General features: G+C 40.7%; 1 protein-coding gene across 1 annotated transcript; it reads right to left on the reverse strand.

The window, feature by feature from the left end:
* Positions 1-729: 729 nt before the first annotated feature.
* On the reverse strand, positions 730-10,500 carry slc26a1 (solute carrier family 26 member 1). The gene is made up of 8 exons (XM_073478034.1): positions 10,367-10,500; positions 7,277-7,760; positions 6,909-7,115; positions 6,050-6,296; positions 5,731-5,962; positions 5,086-5,269; positions 3,841-4,128; positions 730-3,760 (listed from the first exon to the last, which is right to left on the reverse strand). The coding sequence occupies exons 2-8, from the start codon at positions 7,682-7,684 to the stop codon at positions 3,179-3,181; spliced, it is 2,148 nt and encodes a 715-aa protein (XP_073334135.1). The 5' UTR covers positions 7,685-7,760; positions 10,367-10,500; the 3' UTR covers positions 730-3,178.
* Between the last annotated feature and the right edge of the window lie 10,376 nt (positions 10,501-20,876).

The following is a 20,876-nucleotide window of genomic DNA, read 5'->3' on the forward strand; positions in this document are numbered from 1 at the left end:
TATGATAATTATGTGAGCAAATGATAGTCATGAGTGTGTTACCTCATGGACTGATGGATGGTTGTGTGGAGCCTGACACAGCAGCACTGTGTTGCCTTTTAAAGCTGCTCAGGTTGTTTAATCATCATTTCTGGAACATTCAAAGTTAATTTGGACACATTTCAATTTAGAATTTATTTCAATTCTTAAAGATGTAGTTGCCTTTAAGTAAGTTACGATATCTTTTACACTTTCATTTATAAATGTAGCCTTAGCAGCTTTGTGACAAAAGGTCACCTCCAGTGACAAAATGTGCCACTCCACGTTACATTTTAGCACATTTTGTAAGTTTTATTTAAAAGTCTGACCACTGACAGGACCCACACACACCAAACCAACTTCAAAGATCTTACGCCGCCTTATTAACCACAACATTGTTTGTGGAGACACACATTGCTGCTGAGTTTTTAGATTTCAAATTAACACATTTTAGAAGTGGCCATAAAACCAAAACAATCGGCTTAAAGATGCTGAAACACTCCGTGAAGATGAGGAGAACTACAGAATTACACATATTTTTACATATTATACATATTTGATTTGATCCATTGCTGATATGAAAATATTGATGAGTGCAGCTGTTGTGTTCCTTCCTTTGGCAAAATAATATGGTAAAATAACATCTGTCATTACCAGATTCCCTTGTACATCTGTTACTAATGGCAATAACAGAGTCACAGACACATGCACTTAGCTAAAAACTTGTGTTTAATTCAAGTATTCAAACATTAAGGCAGTGTTTGCTTATGAGTGTTGAATGTCAACACTAAGTCAGAAATGAAAGTCGAACAGACTTCTCCTAAAATCTCATGTAATCACTATCATGATTTGGTTAAAAGGAATACATGGAAAAAATGCTGATGACAAAATAAGTGTATGAAAATACAGAATGATGATTTTCTAAATTTACAAACCAGAAAGTCTGCATCTTATTAAATTACAAATTACTTTCAAGAAATGATTTGAAGAAGTTTGAAGAGCTGACAGAAACAAAATTGCAAGTCATAAAAACATTTCATCGAACAAACCAGTGGCAGTGAAGCATTTTGACAAAATACGTGGCATCACCTGCTGCCATCAGTGTACTCAGTAAAATATCAATCTAGAAGCACCATATGATGATTATCTTTCATCCAGCACCTGAGAAATGACCTCAGATGTGTCAATCCTCTATTTTTTACAAGAACAGATCCTACTGTTCTTGCTGGGTCGGGAAACAGGGCAAGAGTACAAGTATGTTGTAATGAGCCCTGGTTTGAAGGCAATGCTCTCTCTGTGTGTGAGACCTTGTGAGTCATATAAAACTTCTGATCCCTCCATGAACAAGCGCTTCTTCTTATAGTCAGGAAGAGATTAACAGGCCTTTTCAGAAATTATTTTGCGGTCCAGGGTAATAGTTGGCTACTTAGGAAATCCCGCTGACCGTGGCTGAATCTCTGTGTCTGAACTCTTGGACTCTTGGATCAGGGCCATCGTGGACTTTGACCAAAGGCTTGAAGTGATATAAAAGTTTAAAACGGCTTTGCAGTGACACAATTGTGTCGTATGAAAAAAACCAAGACATTAATCAGCAACTGAATAGAAGCTAACCTGGATACTGAAGAAAACACATTTGTGAGAACTAACATTCACACAAATCAACTGTAATCAATCAATCACTAAACAAGCAAGGACATACATATTAGATGTAGGTCACAGTGCTCGCTGTGTTTACATTTAGGAGACCTCATTCTTGATATCACTAATGCTGTGGATCATGGGCAGTCCCTTAAAGGTCTTCAGACATACACACACCTTGGTCTGTGAGTCCCAGCATTCTGATTCAGTGATTGAAAATGTGTATAGGTGTATAATGCAACCAACTTAAAAAAAAAAAAAAAAAATCATATCTCCTTTTCTTTCTTTGTATCTTAATCTGAAACAGCTACTGAGTCAGACAGCAAATATATGACTATATGGGCTGTAACAACATTCTGTCATGTATGAAAATTTTCAAATATTTGTAAAGCCATTTTATAATTTGCTGATCAGTGAATATATTTACTGACTTTATGTTCTTCCTTTTCCTTTTCTTCAAAGACCAATTTCCCTTATTTTCACCTGATTCCTGGTGTTTTCTCCTTCCCCTTCCTCGGTTTCCCCTTTTAAAACCCTCTTAACCCTCCTTTTTCTTCACTTTTCTTCTTGTCTGGTCAGTTATTCTCTCTGTAGTAAGTCCATATCACATTAGACTCGCTACTTTTTATTATCTTAAATGATCTTACTGTTAGCTGGTTGCCTGCTCTGTTAGCTCAGCCCTGAGCCTAGCCTAGCAAACTAGCTTAGCCTCTAGTCATCCACAGCTAACGCAACATCGATAACTGTGTTAAAACGGTTTGTGTTAACTGTTTTGCCTGTGTCGATGGGGCGTCTCAAGAAACGTGTCAGTAAGGTAGAACAGCTCATCTCTGCTAACGTTATGGGGACTCTTGATAGCTTAAGCCCAAGACTTGATGGCAAGCCTGTTACTGATAGCATTAGCATAATGTCTTCTGCAGATAATGCAGAGTTTATTCCTTTTCAGCTGCCAAGTAACTGGTGGTGCTCCTAACTTCCTGTTTTTGACTCTCCATTGGTTGTCCTGTTGCCCCATGTGCCTCCTCTACCCCCGGCGCACAAGGTCAAACAATGCACGCTAGCATTAGCAAAATTGTAATCCATGTTGGCACCAATGATGTCAAAATGACTCAGAGATCACAAAAGAGAGCCCAGCCAAGAAGTTTGGGTTTGCCAGAAAGAAAAACGTTCTGTTCACCATATTGTTTTCTTGCTGATTGTAAAGAAACCCTGATATTGAAAGGCACCTTGAGCAGTAAATAATAATTACTACATTTCATGAAATGACTTTCTTTTCATCAGTGAAATGGCATTTTATTTCTTGAAAAATGTCTTTAGAGAATGCTCATTGGGCAGGTCAGATCTTATTTTTGTCGAAAGGTTTTTAAGGGTACAAATAAGGGTATTGGATCCTCATGGTACCCCCGGGTTTTCTTGGACATCGTTTCCTAAAAGGCAACCTCAAAGCTGCCTACTACAGTATTGTTAAAGATGGCAAGATAGCATACCTAAATTGTCTCATTTCCTTCTTCTTCCTGCTGCTCTACACCACAGAGTCTTCTGACCTGCTTTCTGCTGCTGCAAATGTACTGTTTGCATGAAGCACTGCAGCGTGGACTGTATGAAACAGCATGCTGCTCATGTCTTGGTCATTCTTCCCGAAGAACTGTCCCTTCTGCAGGAGATCAATGACCGAGGTGTTACAGTTGGCGAGGAGAACGCTCACCTTGATCTCTTTATATTCCTTGACCAGCCCCTTAAATGTGGCCATGCCTGTTGAGTCTATGAAAGGCATGGCAGAGCAGTCTAAAACTATTGTGTGGAAATCCAGTTCTCTCTGGACGAGTCTGATAACGGCCTCTCCGTTGTTTTTATCCCCATTTGCCTTGGTTTGTTTTGAGGACATCTCTTTGGCCTTCTTCTCTACCTTTCTCCTCTTAGTCATCTCTAAGAAAGGCTCCACTCCGACAGCTTTGTAGAGGGATTTGAGGAATGAGTCCTTGTTGGCGTAGTACAGAGGAGCCTGGAAGCGGAAGACCTGAACCCGAGGTGGAGGTGTGAGGTCCTTGTACTCGTCCATGTCCTCGTAAAGATCAGTGTCATTGGCCCGGCCGAGGAGAGAGACCTGACATCAGATGAGATGAGATCATGAGCTTTCAGCTTTCAGCTTTCAAAACCATTATCAGCATCAAGTCAATTACTCACCTTAGGGTTCTGGGTCTTAAAGATGACGCAGGTCATTGAAAAAACTACTCCGACCAGGAGGCCCAGCTCCACGCTGATCAAAGCTGTGGCCGACATCGCGACCAGCCACACAATGGCATCATTTTTACTGGCACGCCACTTAGCTGGGACATCCTTGAACTTCCTCAGAGCCCCCCGAAGGCTGACAATGATGATACAGGCAAGAACGCACTTCTGGAGATCGTAGAAGAATGGTGCGAAGAAGAGGAGGACGAGAAGGACAACCAGGGCACTGATCAAACTTGATACCTGAGGGAGGAGCAGAGAAATGGAGAGAAACGGAGATAGATCAGCCACAGTATTAAAACCGCAGATGTGAGATGAAAAACACTTTGATCATCTCGTTACAATGCAATGGTCTGCTGGGAAAGCTTGGGTCAGTGCACTCATGTGGATACCACTTGACACACACCACCCATCCAAACACTGTTGCAGACTAAGTACACCCACTCATGGCGACAGCACTACCCGATGGCAGTGGCCCCCCAGAAGGATAATGAACCCCGACAAACCACAAAAACTTTTCAGGAACTGCTTGAAGAACACAACAAAGAACCCAAGGCGTTGACTGGGCCTTCAAATTCTCCAGCTCCAAATCTGATCGAGCATCTGTGGGATGTGCTAGAATAAGTCTGATGCATGGAGGCCCCACCCCCTCCCCATCCCAACATACAGGACCCAAAGGATCCACTACAAACATCCTGGTGCCAGACACCACAGGACACCCCCAGTCGCTTATGATCATTGCCTTGACAGTTTAGAGCTGCTTGGCTGCACAAGAGGAACCTGCACAATATTAAGTAGTTGTGGTTTAAATGGTGTGGCTGGTAATTGTTTAGTGAACACCTTCCTCAATGTTAACATGAACAGGGAAAGTACACATGTCCTCAGGACAGACACCAATTCCTAACACAGGAAATATTATATCAATATTTGCCTTTCGCAGAACTTTTGCCCCAAGATGTGTGACAGGACAAATTAGTTGAAGCCCCATCCCTTGTTGTCTTTGGGTAGTTATCGATCTGATTCATCCTTGTTAAGAAAATAAAGGTAGTGAGAATGTTTTGCACAGATCTTTGAAAGCGTGAAACAGTATTGAAGCTGTTTTGCAGCAGAAGGTAGCTCAACAATAATGTGAAAATGTCTTTAGATAAGATATATCTTTAGATAAATAGGTTTGACCATTTTCAGAAGTGTGAAATTCACCTGTGTCTGGCAGCCTGTTGAGTCCTTCACCATGGTTTTGGCCAGTGCTGCACTGGTGGTGAAGCAGTGGAAGAAGGAAGGGATGATGTTGCATAAGCTAATGGCCAGCATCTCCTGGTTAGGACGGACCGTGTAGCCGTTTTTCTTGGCAAACATCTCGGACAGCGACACCGTGAAGGCAAAACTGCAAGACAAAATTAGATTTTGTTTACAAATCAGGGCAGTAAATTAATCTTTTTGGCTCATAAAAGCACGTTAAGTCCCTTTAAGACCTGGTGTAAATAAACATTCAGGGTAATCATATTAACAGAAGCTTAAGTAAAATGGAATTTGTTTGCTCCCATACATTTACTATTATAAGATAACAATATTTCTGCATCCATAAGTATTGTTGAATTAGGACTTAGGTATTGTCTTGCAATGACATACTTAATCCATTTCAAGAGAAACTGAAATAATAGAGGAGGAAATGTCCATAGTTGTGTGTTTCTTGGGGTGAAAGTGCAATGAGATCTCAATCTAGGCAATCAGGGCACATATTATTGCCTGACGGTAATCCAGCTACTAAATTGTATCTGTAACCACCCAGATAAGAGACACATGTTGATGCCAAGCAAACATGTTGTTAAATTTGTTGTTCATTACCTAATGACTGCCAGAGGAATAGCATCCAGTGCCACCCGCTGCATCAGACCAAAGTTGGGCACCTCGGGAGGAATGAACCCTGTGGGGATGTGACCGGAAACACTGGAGCTGTAACGACTGTTCAGCTCCCCAAAATGGCTGGCCAGCGTAGCTCCTGCAACTACTATCAGCTCAGTCGGCAGAGGGATCTTTAGACGATCCTTGTAGCGCTCCTGGATCTCTTTCCCTGCCACTATAAATAAAAATTCAGTGTTATTCTATGATAAAGAAATGAACGAATTTGAATCTAATAGGAAGTATATGAAATAGAGGTCTTTACCTAATATAGAGATACAGAGGGCACTAGTGATGAGGTCACACATGTTGGTCTTATGAATGTTGGCAAAGATGTTAATCCAGGTGACGACAACTGTGCCGTAGCCCTGGTGACGGGGAATCTTTAGACCCAACAGGTATTTAGCCTGCACAGTCAGGATGGTGAAAGAGGCTCCAGTGGCAAAACCATCCAGCATAGGAGAGGAAAGGTACACAGAGACGAAGCCGAGCCGAAACACAGCCATCAAGAGCTGGTGAGGAGATTAGGAGGTGGAGTAGGAAGGAAGAGGATGGAGGGGAAAGAGAAAGTTAGAAACCTCATCTTTCACACAATACTTTGGTTCGTCACTAAATTTCTGCATGATTAATGACCTAAAATACCCATTAGCCACAACCTGTATTTTGTGTTAAGTGCTAATTAGCAAATGTTAGCATGCTAACATTTAAAACTAAGATTGTGATCACAGGATACATTATACCTACAAAACATGAGAATGTTATTAGGGTTACTGGGACCATTTTAATATATATATATATATATATATATATATATATATATATATATATATATATATATATATATTATAGCCAATATAACTCTAGGACACACATTTTTGGTTCATTGCCAACTACCAATCAATAAAGTAACATCTGTAACATCACAGTAACACTGTGTATTACGTCACCCAGCTACATGTGTGCATACATGTGGATTGTTCTGTGTGCACTAGATGCAAACAAATTGAGAACCAACACTTAAAATCTTTGCTCTTTAGCACTACTAGTGGTCAAAAACTGCACAGGGTGCCTTTAATTCCGATATAGAGTGTTTTGTCTCATGCATTAGCACTTTGTTCCTTTACCTGATAGATTCCAGCCAGGAATGTAAGAGCAGTAGCGATGGCGATGGCGTAGCACTCCTTCTCGCACTGCAGACCCATTAGCTCCACGCTGTGAGGCTTACCAATTGTGAGGTTAGTGCCCAGTGTGGCATTAAACACATCAGGGGCAGGGGCTTTGGAGTCCTCATTGAGGTCAAAACCTGCCAGGTATAGCTCCTTATCCACCACCTGCAGGCAAGTAGAAACCACCAGTAAGAAAGGATCAATGATCTTACCTGACCTGTTTTCCAGTGACCAGTATTAGCAGGAATAGAATAAAAAAAATCCCTCCAACATGTAATTAAAGACCCTAATTGTATGATCATTGCTTGCTACTTATGATCCATTACCTGTCCGACCATGAGGCTCATGAGGCTGAAGATCCCCACACTGACATGTCTGGATGTCCCCATGAGGAAGTAGATGATGTTGGCGTAAAACGAGGTGTATAAACCATAGATGGGCTCCACTCCTGCCAGCAAGCAGTAGGCAATGGCCTGCGGTACCAAGATGATACCAACAATCACACCGGACATGAGATCGCCCCAGACGTACTCTCTGAGCTTGTATTTCGGAAGCCAGCGCACCACAGGGAAGAACCCCGTCAGGGTGGATCGGACTCTGGGCACGGAGCATGTCGCACTCTGCTTCAGCTTGGATTTGAGGACTGAAACTGTGGGCTGTCGCTGGCGAACCCGTCGTTCCAGGAGAGCTGGCAGGGCCGGTGTGGTGTCTGTGACCTTGGTGACCTCCTCCATGGTCTTAGGGAGGAAGAGGAGGCAGCAAGGTGAGAGGAAGAGGGAGGGGATGTAGATAACGTGGTCAGCTGTGCTCCTGGGAGATCATCATCAAGGGAAATAGGAGAGGGGGAGGACAGACAGGGAAAGGGAAACAGTCAACATCAGTAGAGATGCCTTCAGTCAGTAGATAAGATATTGTATCTTCCTGTATACACTAAGCATGTTTGCCATGCAGCGTTTGAATTCTGGGGCGTTCCAAGATGAAGAATCCTAATTGATTTTGTTGACCCATTCATCGACCTAAAATCTTTATAATGTCTCTTTAAGTGTCAAAATAATTCATGTTAGTCTTTTTAAATATATTCCTTTTTTCTGTGAGTTAAATTTTGAGGTAGCAATGTATCCTACAGTTGTTACATGATGGTCTAAATGATCTCTTAGTCGGTTTCCACAAAAAAGTATACCATTAAACTAATCAATGGGCTTTTAAAACCTATAACTGTCACTATAAATGAATGACGTAGATCAACACATCCGTGACACTCATGACTGAAGCTTGTGACCGGCGGGTCGCAGAGGGCCTCTCTCATAAGATTGAGTTATTTTCAGTAGCAGCTGCGTCTCAGCGGAGATAACCATGTCACAGAAATCATAAAACATAATAAATGACGTGCTATCAGCCTCTGCCATCACAGCAACTCTGGTATGTGCTGTGACTTCCTGCAGCAGCGCCAGCACCTCTAACGGACTGATATGACGGGTGGATAAAGAAGGAGGAGTATTTTGTGTTATTATTATGTCTACGTATAGCAGATTTGTTGTTTTGCAGTTGTTTTACCCGGACTCAAGTTTAATTGTGTCTTTTTTTCTAATTTGATGATTTTCCCACTCACTTCAGGACAGTAATTACTTAATTTGCATGGAAATGACCCTTTAAATAAATGCAACCTTAGTTTTTTTGTCGGATAAAAGGCACAGGAGATAAATAATGAGGCTTTGCTTTGAGGTACAACACACAGAGACCGAATACTTAAGAGCTACCCCGCATTTATACTTAACACTCCTGCCAACAGATAAAAACTGTCCATCTAAACAAGGTTTTCTTTCACGGAGAGAAACACACACACCTGATTAACTGCTGGACATGATGGGAGTCACACTGAGGACCTTCTTGAATAAAAGGATTTAATTTACTTCAGTGTCAGCACTGAAAACAATTGATTAAAGCTGTTTCTGTAAACCATTTCTAATCAATGTTCTCCGCCTTTAATCATGTGATATAAAAGCACCCCAGCACTGCTTAGAAATGACCTGAAAGCGTCCTCTGAGGGGGGAGCGCGCCTTTCATGTATAGCTGCAATCTTTTCCATTCAATCATGTTAAAGGAGCGAAAAAAAAGCCTGACTTCACAGATGAATCATCACTGTGTGACAGGAAGCTGATATTTGTCATGTAAGGTCTTCAGTATCAAAGAAACAACATCGACCTTGTTCAATCTACTGCAGTTAATTAACTAATTTTGTCCTGCATGTGCAGATTTAAAGAAAATCAAGTGTGATTGTTTTGGCCAAAAGTACCATACCGAAATATGTATATGTATCTAACTTTTAAAAACCTGATTCCTAATCTGGTGACAAATATTGTGGCTTTTAAAAAACCCTTAGGGTCGGTCTACACACTGAGCAACACTACTGAAGCCTGGACTGTTATCCCTGGTAGACTTTCAACTTTAAAACACAACAATAAAGATACAACAGGTCATAACCATGAAAACTGTGCAACCAAAGAGCCCCACACTGTTCTGACTTGAAGAGAGAACAGGTGGTTTCAAAAAGATCATGTTGTTCAAAACATCCATGTTGAACTTGCAAAGCCAACAGTCAAGCGACGGTTTTCAATATTTGACATTAAAGGTGCACTGTGTAGTTTTGGGGAAGAAATTTTAGAAGAGACAGATCTTCATTGACTGATTTATTTTCTGCCTAAACAAACTAAATAAACAAGCTGTCTTCGTTTTCATGACTGAATGATTTGTTTATATTTGGCGGACCCTGCCACCTTCCTAGCTTCAAACAGTGTTCTGGGGACCTTATTTTCCTCTGAGAACAGCTTGTTTATTCAGTTATGGGAAAGATAAATATCTCTGAGTTTGTATTATTACCTCATTAATATTGTACATTTCTGAGTTTTGAATTTCTTCTCCAAAATCTACATAGTGCCCCGTTAAGGAATATCATAAAGGGCTGGAACCAGTAATTACTACGGCAATTCTCTACTCAAATTAAGTAGACGTCAGACAGTTCGTATTAAAAAAAAACTCAAATACAAAACTTGCTCCTTTAAAGACTATTCTGAAAAACAATTACTTAGCTCCATATTTGTAAAAGGTTTCATGTGGACCGACCAACACCTCTCCAGTTCAGTAACGCTCTCCACAGACTGAAAATCCAAGTCAAACTGATCCAAACCACAGCAGAACTGTACGATACCCTGCCATTCTCACCTGTCCAGATGTGGTTAATACAATACTTCCTGCATGAAGGACAATTAATGATTGTAGATTCACTCAGAAATCCCGGCTGGACTGCCTCTAGTTACAGTATAACTATACTGAATGCATCAGTGTTCATTTCTTGGACATTTAAATCCAGATGATAAGAAAACACAGTTCCATTCGCTGAAGTGTCACAACAAACTCACCTGCAGAGTCAGAGCCACAGGGACAAACAGGACCACAAGTGTCTGATGTGTCGTACGTTAATCAGCTCTGTGTTGCCTGAACTTCTTCTCTCTCTCTCTCCCTTTCACTCTCTGTTTGTCTCGCCCTCTATCCGTCTCTGATGTCAACTGAGCAGTCAGACCGCAGGAGATCTGAGTGATCTCTGCTGGATAAATAGGAAGATAAGAGCAGCCCTTTGCTCACCCCTCACACTGTTTCCTATTGGCTCGATCAGCAAGTGTGGGCGGGGCATGGCGTCATTTGCAAAAAGTGACAGGCATTTGTGTGTGTGTGTGTGTGTGTGTGTGTGTGTGTGTGTGTGTGTGTGTGTGTGTGTGTGTGTGTGTGTGCTTGTATTACTCACACTGTGGAAACTTGTATTCCTTTTGGACACAAAATGCAAGTCCAATTGTAGTAAATCATTAAAATTTAGGTTCATGGTTAGTGGAAGGTTCAGTTAGAGATATAATGTGTAACATTTCTGTGTTAAAATGCCTAAAAATAACTTGATGTGTACTTGACATTGTCCCAAATGTTTCCAGTGATGTCCTAACTCAGAGAAATCTGTAATTTTATTCAAGGGAACGGTGTGTTTCATTGGGTCACCTGTCAATACAACTTCAGTGGAAACATCCGATGATGCGTCAGAGAGTGAGGAAGGAAGCTGGACAAATGTACTGTGAATAAAACTTAAACATTACCTCGTCTGTTAACATCTCTACCTGAGTCATGCAGAATAGATTTTCTGCATGGCAATGGAGGCTGTTAAACAATGAAGACAGCAACTCCCATGATCCTACGCTACTTCACAACGTCATCAAACCACTCTTTTGTTTTCACTGATAAATAGCAAGTTAAATACCTGGTTTAAAGGGTTAGCGTTTATCTGTATCGTGTTTGCAAAGTGAAAATGAGCAAAGACTTGTATGTCAGCTTGTCACACTGTTTAAATACATCCTGTGGAATGAGTGGATTACATAGCAAACACGAGATAAGCTGTAGCTGAAGTAGTGCTGCTGTTATCTGTTAAGACACAACCTGTATCTCTCTTAAACACTCACATCAGGCACAAGATAAGTGCCGTGTGATTATGAAAAGTGTAACCAACAGGTAAAATGTGTGTATCACATCTACCGTAAATATCAGGTTGTTTGTCATTTATTATAAAAGCTTCTAAAGATTAAATCCAAGCTTATAATCAGAAGCGTTAGTGATGCACCTATGACATTCTGACCTATATCTTCATATTTCAGAAAATAGTGCAGGAATTAATGAAAGCCAATATCATGACATGTGAAAGACTTTTTAAAAAGTGGTTTTATGTTGATGCTTAAAACTTTGAAGTCATCATGACAATCAAATAGAAAAAATCTTGACGCACTGCAACTCACTTCTTTGATTTGTGAGATTCAGAGGGTATATATTGTGCGCATGGATAAGAAGGCTTTGATAAAGAGGTTGGACATTTTGATTAAAAAAAAAGTTATAGTTGGCAGAACATTTACTTTACATATTACATTTCTGATCATCTTTTTGCATAGTGGTTTAAATTTTTGCCTTTTCCAGGCAACCGCAGGTTTCCATTTATTTCATTACAGTATGAAAATCTCCTGGCACAGACTTGCAACTTGCTTCAGAGGGTAAGTGAACATCTCATTTCTACGTGTGGTTATTTAGTTCAGATGGTGTCAATAGTCAAAATCTTTCAAATAACTTTACATAACTACAAAAGATCAGAACAACGGTGACAGAAATAAAAGCATACATGATGTTCAATGTGGATCACCTGCTTCAGGAGTCACTGCAAGTGGAGGGAAATGAGAAAACAAGGAAAACAACTTACAAAGTCTGAGACAGTACAAAGTCTGAGAACTGGGGGGGCAAGGAAGCTGCTGGACGTCAGTATTTGTTTTCAGGCCTCAGTGGAGGCATTTTCAAGGTGTTGAGAACCTCCCTTGAAATAATCTAACCATCTAATCTTTAAGATGAACTGACTACACTCAGTCACCATTGTCACTGAATGAATCAGAACTGCTGACAGCTCATCAGTGATTACTTCCTGGTTAAAAGCTTACTGTTATGTGAAAGCCAGATAAACAGTCACCACCAATACTTGACAGCTTTACCTCTGATAGGATACGTTTGTACTGAACTGAACATGGAGGGTATTTTGCATCATTTCGAAGTAAAATGCGACCCATTTAATATTAATCACTGATATGAAAGAGTTTTTTTTTTGAATATATACGACTAAAATTCACAGTGTGAGACAAAAGTGGGTCTGTGCATGTGTGTGTGGGTGTGTCTGTGCATTATATGCTCGTATGAATGGCGTCATTGTCAGTGTGACAACATGGCACTTTCTTTATGTTCTTCTAAAACAGTCAGTCACAGTTAATATTAGGGTCACATTTGTAACACGCCACTGAAACATCAAGGGAGAGGGGGCTGCCTTTTAGTATATGTGTGTTTTGTGTGTGTGTATGTGTACAGTATGTGTGTTTTGTGACAATATCTATGCACAGTGTGACAGGCATTTCGCTTCGAGATGATAGAACCAAACCAGAGTAAGATGTTAGGAGTTTCTGCGTGCCTTGTTTCCTTTATGGACCCCTCATTGCAAAGCAAAAAACCCACTCAACCTCAGAAGATAACTGCACTGCCCCTTTAAATCCACCGGCAGCATCCGTCTGGCATGTCAGCCTCATCACATCATGATTCCTGGACACAGCTTGAGAGACAAGTGAAACGAGGGAGGACTCACCCAGAGAGAAGGAGCAGCTTGAACGCAGACAGGAGGCAACATGGGCCATACCTCCCTGACTGGTGCCTCTGCCTCCACCATCAGTCTGTTTTCCTCTGTACTGCCGTCCACTCACTGCTCCTGCCTTCTTCCTGCTTCCTCCTGCAAAGCATGATGGGAGAAGCACCCCCCGTGTCGTTGCTGTCTGCGGATTGGAGCCGAGCAGAGGGGGAGGGGAGAGGGGGACTGTTAGCAGTGGATGATGGTTACCACGGTGACTAAGCCCCTATGTGTGCATGGATGACATCCTCTCCTGACCCCAGCTCCACTCCTGTATGATATTAATGACATAACGATGTTTTAATGTGCAAAAAACTTCTATTTTCAGTTCAGTGAATCTTCCATTCAATGTGTTTCTGTCTTTTTCTCAGAAACTCCAATTCTGCACAGTATTAGATGCATTAAAGGTATCCAATCATATCTTTTTAAATAATATGCTGTTCAAAGTGTGTACCTCCCAGTACGTTGGTTTATTATAAAACACAAAAACTATGCATCCATATTTGGACGTACTTCCTCTGCTATTGAGAAATCTTTACCAGATATTTCAATTGCAGCTTAGTTAATAATGCCTTTAAAAGGTGCAATATGTAAGAATTTTTGTTGCAAAACATCCAAAAGTCAACTAAAATGATCAAAAGAGTGTAAAGAAATAACAGTTTGTTATGACCTTTATGTATTGTTGCTGCTACCCAGCTAGCCCCGGCCCTTCAGGGTCCAAAGCTCCTGAACTAGCAATGTAAACACTCGCTGGTCTGAGCTTCAAGGCCAGAACGCTAGCTGCACGGCTAACTGAGCTAACGAGCTAACGGCAGGCACAGTTAGCAGCAGTTAGCAGTTTCTCTGGTGATATGCAGCCCCATATTTGTTTGGATTATGAGTTATGAGTATGCCAGTTCTTACATATTGCACCTTTAATGTCATTTTATAAAACAGCACAATGGAAATGTTACTTCCTTCTACAAATTCATATGTTTACTCACCAAATCTACACCATAAGCCCAGTGGTAACAACTATTGATATCTAGCATTTGGTAATATTCTATATTGTTGTAATTCTAAACAAATCTCATGAAATAACCAAGAGCAGCAAGCCTGTGTATGCACAGAATACTTTGGCATATCTGTGCTCCATTATTATCCAAAAAGTACTAAAAACACATCAGTGATTGTAGTTTATTTTGAGTCAATCCCACATGCACCACCCTGCTGCCAGAAATACTCACTAGAGCACGTGATGTGTATAATTCCACCGCTGAAAATAGTCCCTGAATAAATGTTCCCCCCTGTTTGAGTGCTTTTTGCTTAAAACTACAGTGCCCAGCTGTTTCAGGAAATGATTCAGCCTATTTTAAAAATGAAATATAAATTACAGGCTGTCTATTTCAACCACAGCAGTGCTGCTTACGGAAGAACAAGCGCTGCTCTTTTCACGTTCCCTGTGCAGATTAATTATCTTGAATCAGCAGCCCTGAACAGTTATGCCAACGCTGCACATTTGAAACTTTCCACAACAACTGTTGTTGTTGCTGTTGTTGCTACATCGTTTGAGTTACCTCATGCATTGACACTGACCTTGATATTCACAGAATCATTTACTATCTATTGTCTATCTATCTACACGTGTGCAGCTATGCAAAAAAGGACCAACAATACATTGTACATCGTTCAATGCTTCGGTAACATGACACTTAGACCAGTACATTTTTGGTGCCTTTGCCCTTATCTCCAGAGTGTTGGTTGTCCTAGAGAACTGGTCAGGCAAGCAGGATTCAAGAACATCGAGTGTGAAGCCAGGTAGCAGGAATTCAGGAGATGTATGATATGTATGACAAGGTCAAGGACAAGGTTTGAAAGTGAAAGGAGCTTTGTTTTTTTGTCACTCTGTGAACACAAAGATTACATCAGATCCTGACTGTTGATGATGTATTAACTCATGAGTTTACCCAGAAGCGACACTTACAACAAATTCTACGACATCTAGTCTGTCTGTCGAAATATAAACAATGTATCACTGTCGTTGATTGACGTGCAGATTCCCAGAATCCCAGGTGATGCTGTCCCAAACTGAGTAGATCTTTGGACACACAAATTCATAAGAAAGGAAAACACAATGTCATAAAGGGACTGAGAGACGCCCTGTGGCTACAGATTAAGAGGGAAGAATACAAACAACCTGAAGAGACACTTAAAGGCGTTCCAGCTTGCTATTAATGCCTTGGGCAGTTGGCTAATTGTAAGTCCTAATGGTAACTAAGCATGTAAATTTGCTAATGTTAAGTCAGTGCTAACAGGCAGTCAGCTGTGTCAGCAAATTTGTTAGCAAGCCATGTTGGGTCATCCCAGCTAGAGGCCCGTTTTTCTAGCAGAAGCAGCAGAATAATGACTGAATGTGGCTGAGTTAATGTGTTAGCTAATGTCAGTTCACTAACTTCAAAGCTTGTGAGTGAAACATTCAAGGCTTTACATTAACGTTATAACTTGTCCAGGATAATTCAACTGTATGGCCATGCAAGTGAAATGCTTTATGATATATTGTCCTATCATTAGAGTTAAGCATATGGGGAAAAACCTTGTTGGTGTTTCAAACCTGATCCCCAGTGTGTGTTAATGTGCATCAGGTGTTGCTGCTGTAGCCTGCAAGTTAATTTATTCAGAGCCTGTATTTGAACAAGAAACTTGTAATTCTCTCACTTTTCTTTGCCAGAAAAATCGTAATGGCAGCTCCCCACATGGCATCGCAGTTACTATCTAGTCAAACAGTTTTTTTTTTCTAAGATTACACAGAAACTTATTTGGCAGATATTTGCGAATGATTTCGTAGCGCTAAGGCCGGGTAGGCATATAAATCGACTAACTGTTTCAACACTAGAGTGATTGTAATAGTAAAATTTGTAAGTTAAACCTTCTCAACAGGCTGTCTGGCGTGATCAAAAAGAAACCTGCAAACATGCAGCTGCTGATGACGCAGAGGTTTATAAATCAGTAAGTTAGAGACAAATAAAAGACAAAACACTTTGTGATTAAAATGTATGACTTTTTCGTCGACCACAACTATGGAGGAAAGGATGGCTAAAATGTGACTAACCCCAGTAAGCACTAAATCTAAAATAGCTGCAAAAGTTAACACTGTAGGCTACCTGCTGCCATTCATCATTTCTATGTTGTTGTTCGATGGTGTGCCTCACTACTATAGACTAACTCCACCACTGACAAACTTGTACTACAGAGCGGAAAAGGAAGAATGCACATGTTCTCATCTAAACACCATATGGATTTGTTTATGAACATGCACTTCAAATGATGCATGCAGTCAAATGATAAAATGGCTTTTTCTGACATTAAAAGGGTTTCCTGAGTTAGCTGGATTTACGGGATTACACTGTAATTCCAAGAGATTTCTATAAATTAGGTTTGGCATGTGTACCTTTGAAATCCAAACATCCTAATAACTCCATGACATATCGGTAACATATGGAACAGCCAGATTCTGGTCAACCTTTACAGAGGAGCGATAGAAAACATCCCAAACTGGCATGGTTTGTGCACGGCCCAGGACAGGAAGGCTCTACAGCGGGTGATTAAAACCGTCCAGAACATCGGTGGTACCATCCACAGAGCATCAGTGGTGAAGTGAGATGTCTGCACAGAGCCCAAATGAAACTAAAAGACAACACCCATGCCAGCCACAGTCTGTTCACCCTGCTGCCATCTGGCAAAATATACAGAAGTATCCACTGCCATAACACCAGACTACAGAGCAGCTTCATTCCTCGGGCTGTGAGACTGCTCCTCATCATCATAATCAGAATGATTGAGTCCTCATTATCATAATCATTATTTCATTTTTTTTAAAACTTTGTTTAAAAAATGACAATAAATGTACCTTTACATGCCATCACTTAACTTTCTCCTCCCCTCCAACATTTCTCAAAGGTTAAAGGGCTCCGACAACAGACACAAGAGTTCATTTAGTTTACTCATTAACTCCCTTAGTTGAGAAGTCACTTATATGTCAGGAATGTAAATGTTTAAGGAAGATTAGTTGCAACAGAGGAAAAGTCATGCACACAAAATACCTGCTTTCATTCTCACACAAACATGGCTAAAAAAGACAGATGTCAGTGTTTAAGTATAGAAAGCATCCTGATCTGGACTGCATTTCATTCTACAACCCTGTGTGTCTTGAACCAAGTTTGAATTGAATGTGAAAAGGTTTGATGTCCATACAGCCTCGTCCTTTGTGGTGTTCCAGGAAGACGTAGTGCAACACAACATCTACTCTGAGGACTTGGAGCAATACTTATGTTCTGTTAGAAAGTTTCAAGCAGCATGAAAAATAGTAACTGTGCAGTTTGCTAATCAAAGGTGCAATATGTAAGAATCGGTCACCTGTCGAATTCATACTCAAAACAAAGGGGCTGCATATCACCAGAGTGACCGTAAAGTTCTGCTAACTAGAGCTGCCGTTAGCTAGTTAGCTTGGTTAGCTGTTCATTCTGTTAATAATCTGAGTTAATTCTGCTCCTCCTCTCTATTCACTTAACTTAACTGCTCATTGTTTGCACCTGCCTGTGGTACATTCAAGTGACAGATGAACGTCAGAGAACAGCAAAGTTTGCCATTGATATGTGTGCATGTGTGCTTTCAATACTTTTTCTGTATTGTGAAGCTGCAGGGGAAAATATCTGACTCTTTTTTGTTTGAGGCTGTTTGCCTTCTATTTTCTGAGTTTGTATAACTTTTTAAGCTTCTTCACAATAAACTGATTCAGTGGAAAAAGCCCAGAGGATAAAATCAGCACTAAAACCTGTTGTATAACAAAACCAGAATGTGCCATATGATTGTTTCATTCATTTCAGTAGTAGACATTTTCTCTTGTTATAGTAGGAACAACACAGGTGCTACAAATAACATTCATGATGGCTCTGTTCTATTCAGGCATCCAATCATTTACACCTGAGCTTCTCCTGCTGGGACATGTCAAAATGTGAAATAGGTCCTCTGCTGGGGCTCAATATGACGTGCCCATCCAAAAACGCCAGCAGAGGAGTTCAGCTGCATAAGCTAAGTGTGGATGCTTGTGTTGGAGCAGCATCTAGTGGTAGTAATGAGAGAAGCAAGCAGGGAGGGTGTTAGAGCTGACACACAGCAGCTGATGCTACTTTCTTGTGTGTTGTGTGGGTTAAATGCAGAGTAACAGTTTCACTATGTTGTACATCATATGACATGTGATGAAGTAAAGATTCTTCTTCTTCTTCTTCTTGATTTTAACATACAGTAGTTACAGTACATTTAATGATTTAAGTTTCTGACTGTCGAGGTGTTTACACAGCAGGGTGTGTGTATAGTGCTCATTCCATATGGCCTATTGTGTTGGATTGGTTTTGTCTACTGTAACTGCCTACCTGGTGTTATTTATTAAAGGGTAACTCCACCCATTTTACACATTAAAGTGTGTTTACAGGTGGGAGTGGGGAGTACGACTGCATATGTGAAAAAAAGTAGTTTGAAGTCTTTTATGGCTCCAGAGGAAGCTGCATGTAATCTGATAAATTACCTCCAGTGATGTCACTCAGTGGCTAAGCTGCATTGTGGGTAGTGTAGGCACAACAGTCCAACATTGTTATAAGAGTCCAATGCTAGACCAGTGGACTGCTTTTCAAAATCTTGTGCCTTACGTTACCCACAATGCAACTTAGTCACTAAGTGACATCGCTGGATGAAATTTATATTTATATTTTACATGCAGCCTCATCTGGAGCCACAAAAGGCTTTATACTACTTTATTCACCTATACAGTAGTACTCCCCAAGACCTGTAAACACACTTCAATATGTAAAATTGGTGGAGTTACCCTTTAAATAAATGTAACCAACATATTGTATCTCCTCATAAGTTGCCATGTGATGTAGCTAATCAGAGTTTTGGTGTTCTCATTGATACTCCTATTCTTTTTTTTCTTTTTTTAAACTTTCAAAATAAATTTTGAAGATATTTTTCACTGGACCTCCGTATAATAAATATAAACCGTCTCCTACAAGGCAGGCAACCTTTAGCCCAGAGAAAATACTTACCGCTACAGGCTTTTCTTTATAAAACAACTACAAAAAAAGATGTTTAAAACCATTTGATAATAATAATAATATTTTTTTTTAAAAATTGACCTTAGTGTTGCTGGTCCAAGTTTTTGGTAAAGACTCCTTGTGGATGACATCATAAATAGTGGACAGAGCCACCATTTATGGACTTCTGTTTTGAAGCCTCGGCTGGCTGTCCCCATCTTGTTTTTTGGAGCCAGAAGTGACCATATTTTGACGAGAGGGTGGAGCTGATCCTGATTAGATCCAACTGCGAACTCGAACACAAGCTGTGGTAGTGACTTGTCAATCACAAGGTAGCCACGCCCTAAAGCATGCCCTGCTTTATCGTGTATTTCACTGTAAATGGGACCAAAATTTACAAAATGAACATCATGTTTCATTGAAGAAGACTTGAAACTACAGACTGAGATCATGAACTCATTAGGAAACTGAGTTAATAAATCAAGTGAGAATTAGGGTCATTTTCTCATAAACTTACATACAATTGGAATTTTTGAAACCAGTGGAGTCCCTCCCTGCTGGACATTGGAAAGAACTGCTCTACCCACTTATTATGCTGTCTAAAGGCTGTTATCACCTGCTGTCAAGTAAAGCAGCGTGTGTTTTCCACCATCTGGCCTCGAACCGCCTTTCTTGATGGCAGAAATTACGACTTGGCTCACCATGATGAGGCGAAGAAGATGTCGAGCCAGGAAACTTACTTGGAAATCAACATGTAGGTCAGATTTATGCTTTATCGGAAGTGTTTTCAAACAGTATTTTTCAGTTTTGCAAAAACAAAAGACTTCAGGGATGAAGACTGGTTGGCTTCGCAAATGTACGTCTTGTTAACTTTCCCACCTCCGATGAAAAACAGCAGCTCACATCTGCTTCCCTGAGCTTTTCTCTGGGAATCATCCTGAACGGCCAGGCCCAGGTTTACTGCTTTGATGTCGAGGCTGACCTCTTACCTCCACATGGAAGGAGATAAGTAATAAATCCCCTCAAAGGCTTTATTAGAAAATCACATTTTAAACCCTAGAACAAATTGTTTCTTCAGTGGACGTTTCTGTTGGAAGAGCCGATTAGGTCGGATTCATACAGGAATAAAAAGTTGCATGACTAATTTGTAGCAGCCCATAGAAGGATAAAATACTGGATCTTTGTCTTACGGGGTTAAAAATAATTTTGTGTTCCTCTGTTAAATTCAGACCGATCTTGGAGCCGAGGCGCTTTTAGAAAACCCAGGTCCAGCTGTGGCATTGCTGTGCTATGGGCCAAAGCCTTGAGATCTTCATGCTTTAGACAGAGTGTAAGCCCACAGAGATTGTGTTGGAGTCAGGGAGTTTTGAAGGGGCTCACAGAATAATGAATCCCTCCTCTGGAGTTTTCCTGATTGGTTAATGGCCCAGCAAATCAGCTCGGAGATTATTTGCAGCGACGGAGGGAATGATTGGTGATAATCACATTTGCTGCTACCAAATGGGCTTCCTGACAAGGGGCTTTGTGTTTAATCGCTTGCCTGCCACGGCCAACAGTAATAAAGGCTTGTTCAAATGTGTCAGGCCAACACGGGATAATATCAGCCTGCGCTTGATGCTCATG

Source organism: Pagrus major, chromosome 12, assembly GCF_040436345.1.
Source record: "Pagrus major chromosome 12, Pma_NU_1.0".
Classification (NCBI taxonomy): domain Eukaryota; kingdom Metazoa; phylum Chordata; class Actinopteri; order Spariformes; family Sparidae; genus Pagrus; species Pagrus major.

Coding starts and splice junctions, on each gene's coding strand:
- slc26a1 (XM_073478034.1), bottom strand. CDS start 7,684: ATGGAGGAGGTCACCAAGGTCACAGACACCACACCGGCCCTGCCAGCT. Junction 5,270..5,730: donor ATTCCTCTGGCAGTCATTAG/GTAATGAACAAC, acceptor TTTGTCTTGCAG/TTTTGCCTTCACGGTGTCGC. Junction 4,129..5,085: donor CAACAGGCTGCCAGACACAG/GTGAATTTCACA, acceptor CTCCTCCCTCAG/GTATCAAGTTTGATCAGTGC.